Source organism: Pelodiscus sinensis, chromosome 3 (assembly GCF_049634645.1).
Source record: "Pelodiscus sinensis isolate JC-2024 chromosome 3, ASM4963464v1, whole genome shotgun sequence".
Lineage (NCBI taxonomy): Eukaryota > Metazoa > Chordata > Testudines > Trionychidae > Pelodiscus > Pelodiscus sinensis.
This window is the reverse complement of record NC_134713.1, coordinates 113,611,237-113,629,529: the sequence shown is the minus strand read 5'-3', so window position 1 is coordinate 113,629,529 and position 18,293 is coordinate 113,611,237. Positions and strand designations below refer to the sequence as shown.

Below are 18,293 nucleotides of genomic sequence, written 5' to 3'. Positions count from 1 at the left end.
CAAACTTCTTTGATTACAATTCAACTATACCAAATCACTGTCTCTAATTTGCTTAACAAAAATACAAAACAAAGACAATATAATGATAATAAAAACTTTGGCTAAAGCCAGCTCCTCTATGGTTATTTTAGGGCAGCTGGTGGAGTTAGTCATAAATCTACTTTTACAACTTAACAACTCCAGGGCTTCTATTTCTAACACTTATACTTAACCTAAATACCACACTACTATACAATACAAAATTATACAATTTACACAGCGTGGTTAACAGAACTTAGATACGCTTTACAGAATTACACAGTGAAATTAACACAATTTAACTATTAATTAAACCAGTAACTAATACATTTAAGCAATACTTACAAATCCAACAACGAGAACAACACAAAGACACATTAAAACTAGGAGCATGCTCAGGACTCGTGCACCCCTATATTTGACTCGAAGGGTGGGGAGGCAGCCTCAGGGTGATCAATCCTTTAGCCGGGCAAAAAAAAAAAAGACACGTGCCCTCAATACACGGAACCTCCGTCGAACAAAGGGATAGAGGGTCTTTTATACAAAAAATCGGTGTCTGATGCCATGCTAGGGTCTGCATTTGGCAGGGCCTGATAGGCTAGTGATGAGGTAGTATGACAATACTACCCTATAGGAATTTTCATGATGTATGAGTGATCCCCTCGTGGACAGGACTAGATGGGGCATAGTTAGTGTAAGACAATTGTGTTTTATTACCCTATGTTTACTTTTTCCCTTGCCCCTAAGACTGGTTAAGCTACGGTCAAATGAGGCTTATCTGTAAATTCAGCTAGGCGTTAGCTAGTTATGCTTTCCTCCCTATTTTCTTGGTGCCTTTGAGTTCCAGGATGCCTATAAGGTCAAATTCCATTCACAAAAACTGCATTGTGCTGCCTATGCTCCTCTGAGTATCTGGGTTTTGTGTGAGGGGCCTTGTGTGGCAGGATGGGCTATACGCGAAGGCTATGGACAGAAAAAGCCTGCTTTACAACACAGACCGTAAGGGTGTAAGAGTTTTAATATTTAACTGATAAGCATTAGCTTATCTCTTTCAATTACAGCTGGAGTGGGGAATTTTGGGCCCAGGAGCCAGATGTGGTCCCCAGTTTGCCCAAATAAGGTTCCCAATCCCTGAGTTACTGTTAAGCTCTTAACTGGTGCATGTAAGCCAACTCCTGAGGTGCACTGGCTGCCAGTGTACACCAGCCTCAGTCCCACTGGCTTTGATGCTGGCAGCAGTATAAGCCTTATTCTGCAGAGTCTTCAGCATGTGTACCTGCTAGGATTTTTAAGTTAATTTTAAAATGTTTTTTAGATTTCTAATAGAGAACAAAAACAAGTTAATGGTGTTACTTTGGGCAATGGGTTTAAGTTTGTAGATATGAAATAGAAGAGATTTGAGGTCAGACTTTTTAAACTAAGGGGGCTGTGTCTAGACTGGCAAGTTTTTCCACAAAAGCAGCTGCAGCATTTGCATACCTAATGAGCCACCATTTTTGTCGCAAGGGGCTTTTGCACAAGGACCAGTCTATACTGCTGCTGGTACAAAAAAACCCTTTTGAGCAAGAGCTGTTCTGCCGCTTATTTTCAGGAAAACAGCTCTTGCGCAAGAGAGAGGTTTTGTGCAAGAAGGAGTAATGTAGACTGGTCCTCCTTATGCAAAAATAGTGGCTCATTAGGTATGCAAATGAGGTGCAGCAATATTTATCTCTCTCTTCGCCCCTCCCCTGCTCACTTAGCTGGTTCTGCAGGCAAGCTGTCTTGTGGCTGGGGGCAGAAAAACAATATGGCTGCTGGCAGAAAGCCTCTTTTTAAAGGGGCTATGCTGGTTTGTTTATGTATTTATAGCTTAATAACTGATGTTGGAGACCTTTTTTTTTCCAACATCTTTGGCCTCCCCCTTTTTTTCCCCTCAATTTTTTCCCTGTATTTTTTTTTGGGGGGGAGGGGTCAGTATTTTTGGTTAAACTATCTGGCACAGGTGCCTGGGGAAGCTCTGGGGAGGGATACTGTGTCCCCTACACACCTGCCCAAATTTTAACTGCTAATTGGGGTGCCCCACATGTCCCTGCCCTGCCCTCCTAGGCACCAATTGCTTGGGGGGGGGTGTGGCCTGTCCCCTCAGCCTTGGCCAAGCCCGAAGACCCAAACACGTGGCCGCTGGGGCCCGTGCACCCTGCCGAGCCCGGGCTCCGCCAGCCGCTCTGTGGCTGAGGGCGGGGCAGTGACGTAACACTCCCTCGCCTGGGAATCCCTAGGCCAGCCCGCCCCCTGCGCAAGTGGAACGCGCCCTGCCCCCATACCTTCTGGAACCTCCTAGAAGGAGAAAAAAAACCGCCGATTCTAACCTCACCCCTTTTACCCAACATGCAATGTGACTCAGGAGTCTGTTCGAGGAGCAGAGGGGTTGCGCCTCTCAGCGTCCAATCACCGTCCTCAACTTAGGCGCTTTCTGGGTCGTATTGTAACGGGCTGATGGATTGGACAGACGTGTTCAACGTCACTGTTCTTGTCTCTCTGTCCCTCCCCATTATGCACCGCGGTTGCGGGGGGGGGAGGGTCACTTTCCCAGCGAACCTTGCGGCAGTACCGGCACGTTCGCTTACAACGCGTGTGTGCCGCAGTCTCCTCGGTGCGCGCGGGCAAGATGGAGGCGGGGCCACTGGCCGTGTTCGGGGAACGGAGCTCCGGGGAGGCGATCCGCAGCCAGAACGGTAACGGCAGCGCGAGCGGGGCCCGGGCCGCCTGACGCAGTGGCCGGCGCCATGTGCTGCCCGGGTAGGGCAGAGGGGGGGGCTCCTGTAGCGGAGGCCGCTGGGCGTGGCCCGGTTGGCTCGGCTTTGAAGCCACCGTTACGTGCCTCAGCCCGGGTGGGAGCACGAGGCGCGGCCCATCCCGGCCGCACCTTGGCGCGCTCGGAGCTCGGCCTCCCTCCCCGGGCCCGTTATTTCGCGCCGCTTTCTCCGCGCCGGCCCGGGGGGGGGGGGGCGCGGTGGCATCTGCGTTCACACGGAGCTGCCCGCCGCGGGGAGCTCCGCTCTCGCTGCTGCTCCCAGCCCACTTCGCTGCAGGGTGCTCGCTCGGTAAACCCGAGCTCGCTGCTACGTGAACAGCCCCGACCGCCATTTTTGACACGCCCGCAGCCGCAGCGACTTGGGGTAAAGCGATGGGGGACTTACCCCGGGCGAGCTCCTCAATGCCGCTCTGCGGCAGCCCTGCCTGCAGCTCTCGCTCTGGGCTGGAGACGAAGCCGAGAAATCGGTAATTAATCGTTTGCTATTAAATGTTTGCACGGTCATAGAAACGTCTGAAGTGCCTGTGACGATGTTAGCTACCCATCCTTCCTGCCTTCTCCCTCCGCCCCCTCCGCTCTTTCTTCCCCGGGGGGTAGAATTTTTGAAAAGTGGCCCTTGTAGTTACACTCAAGGCTACAAGTAGGTGAACCTTAATATTGATACTTTTAAGCATTTGTCTACATGGGTCAAATCTTGTGTGCGTCCTGCAAATTATATTCGTGTTGTTGAATATAGATTACAAATGGCTTCTAAGATTAACTTGCTGCATATGCAAGTTGAGCGCATAAATACTGAGTTTCTCAACTTCTGTAGTATATAACTTGTGTCAATATATCTGAGAATCCAAAACAGTGGTGAGAAATGTTTTAATTCCAGCCAGTCTGACAATTAGGAAGGAAATAATAATATATGTCTACCATAATTCTAGTATAAAATCAAGATGGGTTAATTAAATAATGGGGTAAATAGACTATTTTTGTGTGCAAATGATATAGCTGCATATGAAGCTTCAGACCTAGAAGTCTAGTCTAGGTCTTCTCAAAAGTATTTGCATATCTGGATATTGAGTTGGTATTTCACCAGTTCTTTAGTTGTGATTCGCTTTTTGACATGTTGGTGATTCTGGAATCTGCAGTGGCCATGTTGTTGTTCTCACAGGCATGTTCCCATTTAATCAGTTAACTGAAGAAATATTATGTTTAACGGGTTAACTGCTTAAACTGGGGTGGGTGGCCTGGCGCACCCTTCCTCTGGCCCAGCTCTGGTGGGTTAACAATAACCAGTAAGTGTCACCCAGAAAGGGTAATGCTTATGCCTTAAGCTTAACCATTCACATCCCTAAATTCTCAGAATGGTTGTCCCTCAACTGTCTCAGTGTTTCAGACATATTACAGGAGATCTGCACAATAAGCAGAAATAGGCTGATACTGAAGGGGATTTTGTGGGGGTAAAAACATGGGCTGTAGAAAAGTGGTAAATGTCTTAACGAAGTCTGCAATTCCAGTAGTCTTCTTGTAGTGTCTTTAAAAGGGTGGGGATTCATTGCCTCCTATTAACCTTATGGCTAAGGAAGCTCCTGATATTAAGGGCAAATTTGGGAAGCAGCAAGTACATTTTTTTTAAATAAAAGATTGATTTCTGGGAATGTGAGTTTGATATATTTAAAGCTTCAAAGAAAAGATCAGATTTGGACTGGACTCTTCCCATTTAACTACTACTCCTTCATTTTACAGATTGAGTGGCTATGCTTATGGGATAGAGAAAACACTGCCAAAGTCTGAAGGAGAAGATTGACAATATCTTTTTCCTATATGAAATGGCAGAACACAGAATGAAATATTCTGAAGGACAACCTGAATTACATAATTTATCTCTTTGATCTAGAAAGTTTTTTAGTTATTTCAGTAACTAAAACAGCATCCTTTGGCTCCCTTGTTAGTCATGAAACTGCTATTTTGTCATATTCAAGGTCCTGATAGCTACATTTGTGTGTCAGCATGGACCCTTACACAAACACTGTCTTTTCCCCCCAACTTTTTTGGTGATACTGGGACATTTGTTTGCTGGATTGGAGCCTAAATAAGGAGTTGTTTTATTTCATGTTCTTGAAATGGAGAATCTGGGCTGATAGACAAATATACTGCTCTTAAAATAATTATATATGAATAAAGAATTATTTCTTTATTTTGTTTGATTCAGTTATGGCTGCAGCTTCTATCGCCAATATTGTTAAGAGTTCTCTTGGTCCAGTTGGTTTGGATAAAATGTTGGTGGATGATATTGGTGTAAGTAAGCATGCCTTTCTATTTTAATGTTTAAGAAAAAGCTTGTGTTAACAAACTTATCCTGTACATTACAGCTAGTCAACTGAAGTTATATCTGTTCAACTGAAGGTTTAGACATTGTTTAGAAAAGCACACAGAATGAATTAATCAAAATTTATTTTGCTGCTCTTGATATGCATGCTGTTGTCTGTAAATGTGTGTACATGTTTTAGGATTAGATACTGTTGTACATGCATTACTTTGGCTAATCTTTCTAGTAAGAAAGAACTACTTACCGCTTTGAAACATTTAGACTAGGGTAAAATTAAAAATAGATTAATGTATTCAAGCTACAGTAAAACTCCGGTCCAGCACCATCTGGAACCCGGAAATGCTCCGGGCAGCCAGACAATTGAAGCTTCTCTGTCCTGGCTTCCCAGATTCAGCTGCTGGTCAGTTTCAGCAGTGGCTGACTTGGGGACACCTGGGGCAGAGCAGCTGGGGTGCTGCGGGGTTGGTCCCCTAGCGCCGCCCCTCAGCACTGTGGGACCAACCCTGCAGCAGCACCCCAGCTGCTCTGCCCCAGACTTCCTCAAGTCAGCCGCTGCTGAAACTGACCAGCGGCCGACTTGGGGAAGCCTGGAGCAAAGCAGCTGGGGTGCTGCTGGTTTGGTCCCACAGCGCTGAGGGGCGCCTCCTCCCCCACTCCACCCCAGATGCCTCATAGCCCCCCCCCTTCCAATAGTCCAGCATACTTGATAATCCAGCACCCCCTGGGTCCTAAAGGTGCCGGATTATCAGAAGTTTACTGTACATTTTAGAACACTTCCTTCGTTCTTATTCATACAATGTGAAGAATTCTGCTATCTCAATCAGGCAAATTCTTGTATGTCAAGGCTCCTGCCCTGCAAACAGGAGTTTGCTAGGATTGATCATGTGCATGGTTGTAGTCAGGGCCATCCTGAGGAAGGCATGGAGCCTGGGGCAAACCCACCTCCACCATGGCTTCCCCTATGCTCCTGGTGCAGAGCCTGGGACAAACCCTACCCTAACACAGGCTCTACCCCTTCCCAAGCTCTGCCCCTATTCTGCCCCCAGGCTCCTTCCTCTGAGCAACATGGCCCAGAGAATTATGGGGAGCCTGATACAATGGTGGTTACTCTCTCCCCGCGCTGCTCGCCATGTGGGCAGCGAGAGCTAGGGCAGCCCAGCGGCCCATTTCACCACATTGCCTTCCCGGCTCACGGCACCCCACTTCTCTGAGAAGGCAGGAAGCAAATGCTCTGCTTCCCACTGCCACTGAGAAGCCACAATCAATGAGCCAAGGAAGGGTGGAGCAGAACAGATTGCCAACTCTGTGGAGAGTGGGGGGACAGCCATGCCAGGCCCACGGCCTCAGGTAATGCTGTGAGTTCCATCTAGAGAATATTTTCAGTGGCCACCACGGAAGTCGGGGGTGGGACCAACCTAAACCATCCTATGGATAGGGTAGCGCTGATTGTCTTTTTAAGCCAAGTCTTGAATACTAAAAGGAAACTCTTGAGGTCAATGTACGTCATATTACCCAAGGCATAATACTTCCCCATCGTTGTCATTAAAATATCTTGACATTTTAATGTTAAGGTTTTCATGAAATTTAAAAATAAATGGGCAAGAATATCAATCTTTGTTGTTTTCTGGAAACTAGGATGTGACCATTACTAATGATGGTGCAACAATTCTGAAGCTGCTAGAGGTAGAACATCCTGCTGCAAAAGTTCTTTGTGAGCTGGCAGAACTGCAAGACAAAGAAGTTGGCGATGGGACCACTTCAGTGGTATGTAGAAAATTTTACAGGTAGATATGCTGAAAGTCATTATCAAATGCAGATTTTGGCAGAGCATTATAAATCCTGGCACTGGGAATTAAATATGGACCATTCTATCATGTGACAACAGATTTTATTTTAATGCCTCTGCCCTATTACAAACCATGAAAATTGCTTAGAAGAAGTTCAAGGAATAGGAGTCATAAGGGAGACCACTGTACAAAAAGTGGCATCGCTAAGTATGCCTGCATTCTGGAAAAGGGTTATTCTTTAATAGCTACAAATTTGAGAGCTTTCCTGAAGTTACACACTTTAACCTCTATACTCAGCATGTCCCTAATCTGGGAACACCCTTAGTATGAAGAAGGAAGTTCCCCATTTTCCCCTAGCTGGGGGAACGGCAATGTGCAGAGCCGCTTTTCCCTGCTGCTTTGATAACAGCAGAGGGCAGTGTCTGGGAGCACAGATCTGTGTGCCCCCCTGGGAACAGGGTGGCAGGTAACTGCATCATCTGCACCCCCTCGTGCTCAGACGCTGCAGCATTCTCCCTGGCTCAGCAAAATCTTTAATCTGGCATTCTGTGTTTCCCAGGGTTGCCAGATTAAATTGGCTCAAATGTATTTGAGAGTAGCTTCTGTGTTGGAAAAGTCCTTTGTGCTTAGCCTCTGAGAGAGAATTTGAAATTAACCAATAGAATAGAATTCAATCAACTGACTGCAGACAAGATATATCAGTAGAATCCCAATGAGTTCATAGTTAACTAGAGAAATGGGAAAAAAAAGAATTTGAGACCCCCAGGAATTGTTACTAAATTTATAATTGTTTTGCCCATTAATCATATAGAAAACTTTTCATAGCCTTCACTTATTTGTTTGTTGGCACAAGAATTAATGTTTATATTAAGATTAGCTTGTTTCTGTTTTCAAATAGGTAATTATTGCTGCTGAACTTCTGAAAAATGCAGATGAACTGGTTAAGCAGAAAATTCATCCTACCTCTGTTATTGGTGGCTACCGTCTTGCTTGCAAGTAAGATAATCATCGGAAATAGTTGCATAATTTTTAAAGACCCGTGGTGGTTTGTCAACTTGGGTCTAGCTCAGCATTTAGTCTTTATGTTGTTTCAGTTATTTCATGTAAGAAGATTAAAACATTTTAATATGCATATGAACTTAACATTTAATGAAGGGAGAGCTAGGGAAAGAAATATTCATACCTCTGATTTTTTCCCCAAGAAAGAGAGAAATTGTTTTTTAAATGTTTTTTATTCGACAGGGAGGCAGTTCGATATATCAATGAAAATCTTATTATTAACACAGATGAACTTGGCCGAGAGTGCCTTATTAATGCAGCTAAAACATCGATGTCCTCCAAAATAATAGGAATGTATCCTTTGACTTGGTAATAAATTGGAACCTTAATTTTTTTAAAAAATAGGATGTTTTAGAGAACTTGAGTATCCTTTTTCATTATAAACCAGTAGGGGAACATTTTAACATCCGTGGACATTCTGTAATGGATTTAAAAGTAGCTATCCTTCTACAAACTTTATCACTCCATTACAAAGGGAGACAGCAGAACTGGAATTCATTTACAAGTTAAACACTGTCAACTTAGACTTGAATAAAGATCTTAACTAGCTAATACACTATAAAGGCAATTTTCCCTTTTTTGATATTCATATCACCACATCAAATGAGAGACACATCCACCCTGACTTAATTTGCCCCATTAACATTAATCCTACAATTAACTTCTTTTGCTGTTACATTATACCCTGGATTCTGTAATTTCCACTCCAACTCATCTGATGAAGTGGGTTTTTATCCAAGAAAGCTCATGACCTAATACATCTCTAAAGTGCTACAAGATGCCTCCTTATTTTAAGAGTTGTAACTACACTGTGAAAAATTGTTCTTGGTATCAACTTTGCATAAAAGTTGTATTCTCATTGACTAAACCAAACCCTGTTTGTTTAAAGGACAATTGCAACAAGTTCATGAGTCTTAAACTTACCAAAGGAGGAAAAAAATGTAGCTTGTATTTAAGGGTTAAGAATATCTGTTTTAGCAGAATGTGATACAATTAGACACCTCCTTAAATGCTGAAATTGGAGCTGTTTTCTCTGGCAGAAAATAATACCACAGTTGTTACACCGAGAAGTTTGAAAGAGCTGTACAATAACTCCTCGCTTTTTTTTTGCTGTTCACTAAATAACCCATCACCAAGATTACCTCTTAAGTCGCATGGCCACGTAGTTGCCTGATAAGCCCCACACAGGGGCACAACTGAGGGAGTGGCCCATCTTTCATGGCTGGGGCCAGAGAAATATCTCTTCCCCCCCCCCCACCACCACACCCCCCCCAGTCAGGGGAAAGTGGGCTTTAGGAGCTGCAGCCTGTAAAGCTCCTGTGTTCAGGGCTCCCTGGATGAGCGTGCGAGGAGGTGGCTCTGTGCTGCCATTCCTTGTCCCTCCACTACTCCCAGCTGGAGCAGTGTCACTGCAGGAATCACTGTTAGTGGTAGTTGCAGGGGGTGAGTGCTTGCAGGTGAGCAGGGTGTAGCACAGAGACATTTGTTCCATTTGCCCCAGCCCCACCAAATGGAAACTGCCCCAGGTAAATGCCTTGCTCCCCAGCCCTAAGTCTACTCCACCACTGTAGCTCCCTCCTAGATCCCATATTCCAACCCCAAGCCCCCTAACTGCTGCCCAGACTCTGCACTCATGCCCTAACTGCCTCTCCTGCGCAATTTAAGTCATAGCCTTAATTGGAGACTTGTTAGATATCAATTTCAGATAATAGTCCAAGGTTTGAAGCACTGTTCTCCAAATTGTAGGACATATATCTCCCCCCTGGAGTATGTATAGATGAATGTTTGGGGTGAGAAGGTGGGGGAACCACCCTTCCCTGATCTGTTCTTCCTCTGCTTCAGGCCCTTGTTGCGGGCTTGCTCTGGGCCACCATCATCAACCTCTCCCCAAGTCAGGGGCAGGTAAAATGGGTACACGAGACACAGACTGGGAAACCACTGTTTAAGTGAAGCCACGTGAATACATTCAAATACCACAAAAATGAGGAAGACATACAAGTGGTAGAAGCCTGTTATTACCTAATCTTGTTTGTTTTATCTCAGAAATGCTTCCATGATTATTTTCAAGAAAATATATATGTTGCTTTTAGCATTAAAACAAAGCTGTGTATTTCATTTTGGCCTTAACAGTATTTTAGTGATGGTGATTTTTTTGCCAACATGGTGGTGGATGCTGTGCTTGCAGTTAAATTCACAGATCAAAAGGGTCAAGCCAAATATCCAATCAGTTCCATTAATGTTTTGAAGGCACATGGCCGTAGCCAGAAAGAGAGTATTCTTGTAAGCGGTTATGCTCTGAACTGTGTGGTAGGCTCACAAGGTAAGCTCAGCTTTTCTTGTTTATAAGCCTTTAGTGAGCAGAATGACTGAAGTTTACTGATATTTTTCTCTGTGAATGTTTCTAATGATGTAAAGAACTGGCTAATTAGCTATTGTTCATTTAGAACATTTTTAAAAAAACATTTTAAACATGTTAAAATAGATATATTCTGAAGTAAACCCAAGCCCTATCCTAAGCAGAGTTGCAGGGGAGGAGGTGGCTCCAAAAAGTGACACTTGAAGTCCACTGGTGCTTTGCTATTGTTTTTGTGTAAAGAATTGGGTTATTCCCATGACACACCATGATGTAACTATAAAGCTCAGAGAGAAATTAGAGTGGTTGCTTTAATATGCTACATTGTACTTAAACTATTGAAAGTGTCATAATTGATTCCCAATTTACAGGGTCTTATAACTACACGTTACGCTTTTGTGTCATTGAAACACTGTGTTGGTTTCCCTGTTGAGAGAGGAATTTCTCTGAAATTTTGTAGAGTTGCTCCAGCAGCTTAAATAAAATCTAGCAGTTTCTAACAATGTCTCTAGAAAAATAACAGACGCTTGGATTCATAGTCTCTGCAGAAACTCATAAGCAGCTACTAAGGACTTCAGTGAAACTTGCATCCATGTCTCAGTTAATATTTGTCCCTGAAATCTTGTCTCAATAAGGATTTTTTTTAAATGATACCTGAAATCATATAGATTCTTAAACATTTAGTCTATTCTCTATTGCTTTTTGCACTTGAATGATGGAAATAACCTGATATGTGATACTGATTATCAGGTGAAAATAAAGCTCTTAAGTTTGGAATATATACATCATAGTGGATTATTTTAAAATTATTGCAAATTTTAAACTCGAGACTTCTGTTGGCAATAAGCTTTTAAAAGCTTATTTTTGAAGTCTACATTTTGTGCAATATATAATTTGGCTATCTCATTCTTTGTGTCAGTTACTATGCAGCACTTTGCAGGTGTCAAGAAACCAGATTGGTGGGTAAAGCTTGTGGAACTTCAGTTGTTACTGTTGAAAGAATGTGCACGTAAATTACAAAGTCTGGAATACAGTAGAGCCTGCTGCTCACTTGTTAGTGGAGAAGAGATTAATAGGCTAAACAATACAATCTAGGGCAGTGGTCTCCAACCTTTTTACACCCAAGATCACTTTTTAAATCTCCGAACAGGCGAAGATCTACAGCCCTGCCCCTTCCTTGAAGTCCCGCCCTCTCTATTCTCCTCCTGTCCATCACTTGCTATCCCCAGCCCTTACTTACACACACTGATAAACAGTTTATTTTTAAGTTATGCGATATATAAAATTAAAATCACGTGTTTATAGTTATGAAATAAATGGTCTGTTTTTTATTCATGCTATTTAAATCTAAAATGAAGCGTTCGTAATTATACATTTTGTGGAGACAGTTCTGCGGCGGGGGGAGGGAAGAGAACAGAGTGCTGGGAGGGCAGAGGACAGGGTTCTGCAGCAGGGGACGGGAGTGGGGAGAGTTTGGGGAGTGGGGAGCGGAGTGGGGACAGAGTTCTGTAGCTGGGGACATGAGTGGAGACAGAATTCTGTAGCTGGGGACAGAGTTCTGTGGCTAAGGAGTGGGGTCCCAGTGGAGGCAGAGAGTCCCCTGCATCCTCCTCCCAGGATTCCCTCCCCCCCCCCCCCCCCCCCCCCCCCCGAGGGAAACCAGTGCGTGCCTGCCCCGGGGCCGACCCTCTCCCCCGCGCAGGGAAGCCTTGCGCGCGCGCATGGCACAGGCCCGACACTCCCCTCCCCACTGTGCGTGCCTCCCCCGGGGCTGACTCACCCCTCCTGTGCGGTGCAGGGGAGCCGATGCTCCCTCCCACAGTACACCTGGCAGAGCAGCTAGTGCTACTTCCGGAATTGCTGGAAGTGGCGCTAAGCTGCAGGACTTCTGTCCATCCCCAGGAAGCCGACACTACCTCCATATTCACTGGAGGTAGGTAGTGGGGCTTCTTGGGGGTGGGAGGGAAATGGGGGCGGGGCGGACAGGATGCCTTGTGATCGACTAGTCGAGGCCTCGTGATGGACCAGTCGATTGCGATCGACTGGTTGGTGACCACGGATCTAGGGAATAAGTAAGTAGCAATAAATGTTACCCAAGGGAGTTCCATCCCAGCCCTCTTTTGCTTGAGGATAGTTGGTTGATTCTGTCTGCCTTTGAGACCTGTGTTATAAGCAAGGAAATTGGCTACTGTCACTAGAATTAGGTTACCATATTTTGGCATGTTCAGCTCTGTTGAAATTAACATGGTTTTTATTATCCCTTATTGGGAGAGTAATAGGTCCCTGCTGAAGACCAGAGTTCTTCGTAGACCAACATAGTAATTATGCTGGATGTCAAATCAAAGAATTAGTTTTGTTAGCTCAGGTGCTAATACATCCTGAACCAGTATCTTAACAATACAACAAATTGACAAGCAAGGAAACATACAAACACCTTGGAAAGGTACTTTGTACCTTTATGTGAAGAGGCAAATGAAGAAAGAAAGGTTCTAGTGTTTGTGAAGAGCTGCAGGAAAAGTAGTATCAGATGGTTAATTGTGTGTGTTAGAAATGTAAAAAGTAAAATAATACACCACAACTATTTTCATTTTTAGCACTTTTAATTAAAAAGCTTAGTTGTAACAATACTGACAAAAATACTTTATTTATATAGGTATGACCAAAAGGATAGTTAATGCAAAGATTGCCTGTCTTGACTTCAGTCTGCAGAAAACAAAAATGAAGCTTGGTGTTCAGGTGGTGATCACAGATCCAGAGAAACTGGACCAGATTAGACAGAGGTATGCTGGTTTATAAAACAAATGAACAGGTTTTCAAACTAATTTTGGTATTTTTAATTAATTACTGGGTTTATGGGTGTTCTGCTGAGCTCTGAAAAGTATAATAGACAATAATTACAGCAGTAAACACATCTTCATATAAAATGTATTTGGATAATTTGTATTCAGTTGAACTCTAACTGTATTGAATTATGAAGAGCAAACCAATTACATTATTTAGAACAAATTATTAGATTGATTTTTATCTGCAAGCAGGAAACTTTGATTTAAATAATTGATTTGCATTGTTTTATATTTTTACTTATTTTCCTAAAGGAGGATTGATTCTTATTGGTTGGTCACCATTAAAATGTGAGATGTTTAAAAATTAAGTATTTTTATTTTTAAAAATTACCAATTTTCATCTGTCCTGACACATTCATGTGATAAATGGTTCCTTTTCTCCCCAGCAATTTTATGTTTGCAATACTACTGATTATTCAGATGCTTGTATATGGTTTAGCCATTCACAGTGGAGGATTTTAACCCCCAATGTTATAACTTTTGATTGTAAGTAAATAAGTGTTCCTTAACTTTTGCAGAGAGTCAGATATCACTAAAGAGAGGATTCAGAAGATTTTGGCCACGGGTGCCAATGTTATTCTAACCACTGGTGGCATTGATGATATGTGTCTAAAATATTTTGTGGATGCTGGTGCTATGGCAGTACGCAGAGTTTTAAAAAAGGACCTTAAACGCATTGCTAAAGCATCAGGAGGTATGTCCATATTGTGATTTTTGGCTGTAGTGTAGGTAAAATACAGTGCTTCCAAAGCTGCTATTGGCAATCAGTTCCCTGAATATATTGGTCTGGTCTGCATACATAGAGATGAGGAAGTATCCTTGGAATATAAAACATTCACTGCAACACTCAGACAAGGAGTATCTCATTAACTGTATTGAACTCTAACTGTATTGAATTATGAAGTGCAAGCCAGTTACATTATTTAGAACAAATTATTAGATAAAGAGGAATTGCTGAAAAATTATAACTGCTTAAGGTGTTTGGGTGCAGTTAGGAGAGGTGTTGACTGACATTAAAAAGGCTCTGTTATGTTGGGGAACACAACCAGACTGTATCTTAGGAGCCTGTTAACCAGACTTTCATAAAATTGGGACTATAGAAGTTGGGTTAATCTAATTTCCAACTTTCTTTAGTGTTTGTGAATTTTTTAAAAATTCTCTGTAGAAATGGTTCTCAAACTATGGGTTGGGATCCTATTTCAACAAGGTCTCCAGGGCTGGTGTTAGACTTGCTGGATTCTGGGGCCAATGCTCAAGTTCTACCATTCGGGGCTGAAGCCAAAGCCCAAGGGCTGTGGCCTTGCATGACTAGGCTTATTTTACAGGCCTCCCACATGGGGTGGAAGCTTTTGAGCATCAGCTTTGCCCACTGCAACCTAGGGCAGCATGGCTAGGGCTTCTTTACTCCCCTCCCACTTTCCTGGGGTTGTGTAATAATTTTTGTTGTTAGAAGGGAGTTGCTGTGGAATGAAGTCTGAACTCCTGGTTATCTATACTATAAAATTATTCAATCCCAAAATACATTTTATAAAATCCATCTAAAAGAGTTCAAGAAAGTCTTGTTATAATCTTGCAGGAACAGTATGTAACTTGTTTTTAGCAAAAGTGTGAGAACTATTAATATGATGACTATAAAGTAACTTGTTATTTATCAGCCTCTAAGAATTGATAACGTCCACACTAACTTCTCAGTTGTTTGTTTTTAAAAGCCACCATTTGTTCGACTCTGGCTAATCTGGAAGGTGAAGAAAGCTTTGAGGCAACATTGCTGGGACAAGCGGAAGAGGTGGTTCAGGAGAGAATTTGTGATGATGAACTGATTTTAATCAAGAAGTAAGGACACTTTCTAGAGTACATCACACCTGGGAAACATGTTTTGCTAAATCTTTAGTTGTAACTTCCCATTTATTTACTGCCATGCAGCCTCAGTGCTATGAGCAGTTATACGCGTGGGATAGAGTATGAGGCCATTGTAAGTTTGTGGTGAAACAACTGATGTTTCACTGTTTATTGCTAGGGCTGGACATCTCTCTCAATCATACCAGTTATTCTGTCAGCCTGGCCAATTGTATAGCTGATTTAAGACTTTTTTTAAAATAGCTTACCTATAAATAACAATTACTTTTTTCAGTACTTCTGAGCCTCTAAAGTGTAGAAAGAAATCCAGTCAGAACAGTAACTGTACTATGATCAGCTTTATTGTGGGGATGTAAGCCAGTAGTTGAGTTCCCCCAGCACCATTTCCACTGGGGGATTGGGTAGGGGAGGCTGCTCTGGCAGCAGCACCTGTTCATGGTGGCTTGGGCTGGCTATGGGCAGGGGCGGCTGGACCTGGTGCAAGGTAGGACTAAGCAAACCTGATTCAGTCCTTGCTTGCACCAGTCCAGGACCACTGCAACTCTGCATTTGGCTGTTACTACATTTAAAATGCAGAGCCGCAGCAGATCCGGCTTGTGCTGATTGGGGGCATACCTCTGTTGCAGCTCTGCAGTTTAAATGCAGTAGAGATCGGGCTGCCTGCATGCCTGGCTCCTACTACAATTAAGCTGCAGTGGGGGTAGCTCCTGAACCAGTGTGAGCCGGTACAGAGCACCTTCCCTTTTTGACTAATCATGTAGTTGATATAAATTGTATTGATTTCATGATTAGTCAGTTACCCACCTTTTAACATCCTTACTTTACTAATGATTATAGTGAAAGAGGGGTGGTTATTGCATCTTCTGTGACACTATATAGATTTGAAAATGCTGCATACTAAAGTTCAATTTATTGACACTAGTTTTGTGTAACTTGGTGCAGATATCAGCCCATTTAAGGGAAAAAGTTTAATATTGTACATTATCATATCAATTCATAACTCAATTGATTCTTTAATCTGATTTTTGGTATGCCATGATGATATGAACAGATACTTGTTTGCCTTTATCTGCCTCCTCATGAAATATGCCTGCACATTTAACCATTTTCCCATGGTTTCTGGTGTGATTTTCCCCTCCCCCTATCTGTTTCATGACACAGACATTCTCCTGGGTGTTGAGTAGGTACCTCTAACCATGTCACTTTCTGCAACTGCATGAATTCCTATTACTGTACTGATGGTAGTTACAGGCACTCAATGTAGGATCTTACTCCTAAACATACTAAGTGTTAGAGGAATTCAGCTGTAATCATGAGATCAGAAAGAAAAAGCTTGGATATTTTACGAACTGCGTGAATAGTAAAGCATGGGTTAAATGCATTTTTCTTGTTTTTTGGACAGTACCAAGGCTCGTACTTCTGCATCAATAATTTTACGAGGAGCCAATGATTTCATGTGTGATGAAATGGAGAGATCCTTACATGATGCTCTGTGTGTAGTTAAAAGAGTATTGGAGTCCAAGTCAGTGGTACCAGGTGGTGGTGCAGTAGAAGCAGCACTTTCAATATATCTTGAAAATTATGCTACTAGCATGGTAAGTGCTATGTGTACGTGTGTACACACACACACACACACACACACGAAAACTTTTTGTTGGGGGGCATGAATTTAGCTTTTAAGTGCTTTAAACTTGGTTTTGCCAGATCTTGAACAATTATATCAAAATATTAACTTCATTTTTCAAAACATAACTTAATAGGCCTAGAACAATTCTTCCTCTCCCTGCATCTATCCCCCCCTCCTGCCTCCCACTGTTTGTATGTGTTCAATACAATGGGCAAGCATCTTGCTGAGCTGTGTTCTTGACTGCCTAGATGTGGTGCTCTAAAGTTAATGGCTGCATTTTTTCCCTTTTCCCTAGGATGAATGGGGTTTAATGGGTTTCAGAATAAATCACTCTTCTTTCTCCTTTAGGGATCACGTGAACAACTTGCTATTGCAGAATTTGCAAGGTCTCTCTTAATTATTCCAAATACCTTAGCAGTAAATGCTGCCCAGGATGCCATAGATCTTGTTGCAAAGTTGAGAGCATTTCACAATGAAGCTCAAGTTAACCCAGAACGCAAAAATCTGAAATGGCAAGTATCTATCTACAAAATTAACAAATGAAAGTGCTGTTTAGGAGCTTTTTTAAATGCATTAGTTCTTATTGACTGCTTGTGTGAAAGTCCTATTACAATATACATAATGTAAAGTTACTTATCAGAATGGAAAGGCAGAGAAATCTAGGTGATCATTATTTAGAAATAAGAGCACTGGTAGGTAAAATACAGTCTTCCCAAGGCCCTGGGTCTTGCAACCATCCTATGGCCCAGCAGGAGCCTCAGGCAGGCTCCCTGTTTGCTACATTCTTGTAGGATGCTCAAAGTGGCCAGATGTGGGGGCCATTTGCACAATCTCACAGCTTCCAGGGGCCTGCAGAGAGTTCATAGCCCCTGCTTTGAGCAGCATGTAGGGTGTGACCACCCTGCCCTGGTCACAAACCAAACCTCCTGCACCTCTCTTCCAGGTCAGAATCCTGTCCTTCACCCCCATCCTAAGTCACAATCCCCTCTTTCACCAAAACTCCTGTATCCCAGTCTCCTATCTTGAACTGCCATCAGCAGAATGCAACTCTTGACCACTTATCAAATTCTGGGGGCACCCCCCCAAATTATAACCAACTCCTAGAGGAAGTAGAAGTATGGTTAGGGATGTTTCCTAGAGCAAAGCGGTAATCTTAAGAAGTTTATGCTTCAACTTTAAGCAAATCATATTACCATAGTTGCTAGGTGCTGTACAATACACACTATTTATTTAATCCCTTTCTTACTTTCAGGATTGGTCTTGATTTAATCAATGGGAAACCTCGTGATAACAAACAAGCTGGTGTGTTTGAGCCTACTATAGTCAAAATAAAGAGCTTGAAATTTGCCACAGAAGCTGCCATTACTATTCTTCGAATTGATGATCTTATTAAGTTGCATCCTGAAAGCAAAGACGATAGAGGCGGGTGTTATGAAGACGCTGTTCGATCTGGAGCACTTGAGAATTAGTCTGACTTATTTATGTTACTGTTAATTGTTCACTTTACACTTCTTTCCAGTTATTGTACTTCGTGTATGTTAATAAACTGGGTATAGATACAAGAGAACTTGCTGTCAGGATTTGTCCTTTGTTTCAGTACATTAAGCCCAGGGCAGAGAGGTAGAGTTTAAGATTTTA

General features: G+C 42.8%; 1 protein-coding gene and 1 non-coding gene across 2 annotated transcripts; both read left to right on the top strand.

Moving 5' to 3' along the window:
- Positions 1-2,572: 2,572 nt before the first annotated feature.
- On the top strand, positions 2,573-18,222 carry TCP1 (t-complex 1). Its single transcript, XM_006115011.4, has 12 exons — positions 2,573-2,732; positions 5,013-5,098; positions 6,765-6,893; positions 7,815-7,912; positions 8,159-8,269; positions 10,114-10,295; positions 12,982-13,108; positions 13,690-13,865; positions 14,881-15,004; positions 16,431-16,623; positions 17,004-17,167; positions 17,908-18,222. The coding sequence occupies exons 1-12, from the start codon at positions 2,666-2,668 to the stop codon at positions 18,122-18,124; spliced, it is 1,674 nt and encodes a 557-aa protein (XP_006115073.2). The 5' UTR covers positions 2,573-2,665; the 3' UTR covers positions 18,125-18,222.
- Positions 4,513-4,647, top strand: LOC112544480 (small nucleolar RNA SNORA29). Its single transcript, XR_003087832.1, has one exon. It is a non-coding gene; the product is annotated as a small nucleolar RNA SNORA29 (small nucleolar RNA).
- Positions 18,223-18,293: the final 71 nt, after the last annotated feature.

Coding starts and splice junctions, on each gene's coding strand:
- TCP1 (XM_006115011.4), top strand. CDS start 2,666: ATGGAGGCGGGGCCACTGGCCGTGTTCGGGGAACGGAGCTCCGGGGAG. Junction 10,296..12,981: donor CTGTGTGGTAGGCTCACAAG/GTAAGCTCAGCT, acceptor TTATTTATATAG/GTATGACCAAAAGGATAGTT. Junction 15,005..16,430: donor GAACTGATTTTAATCAAGAA/GTAAGGACACTT, acceptor TTTTTTGGACAG/TACCAAGGCTCGTACTTCTG.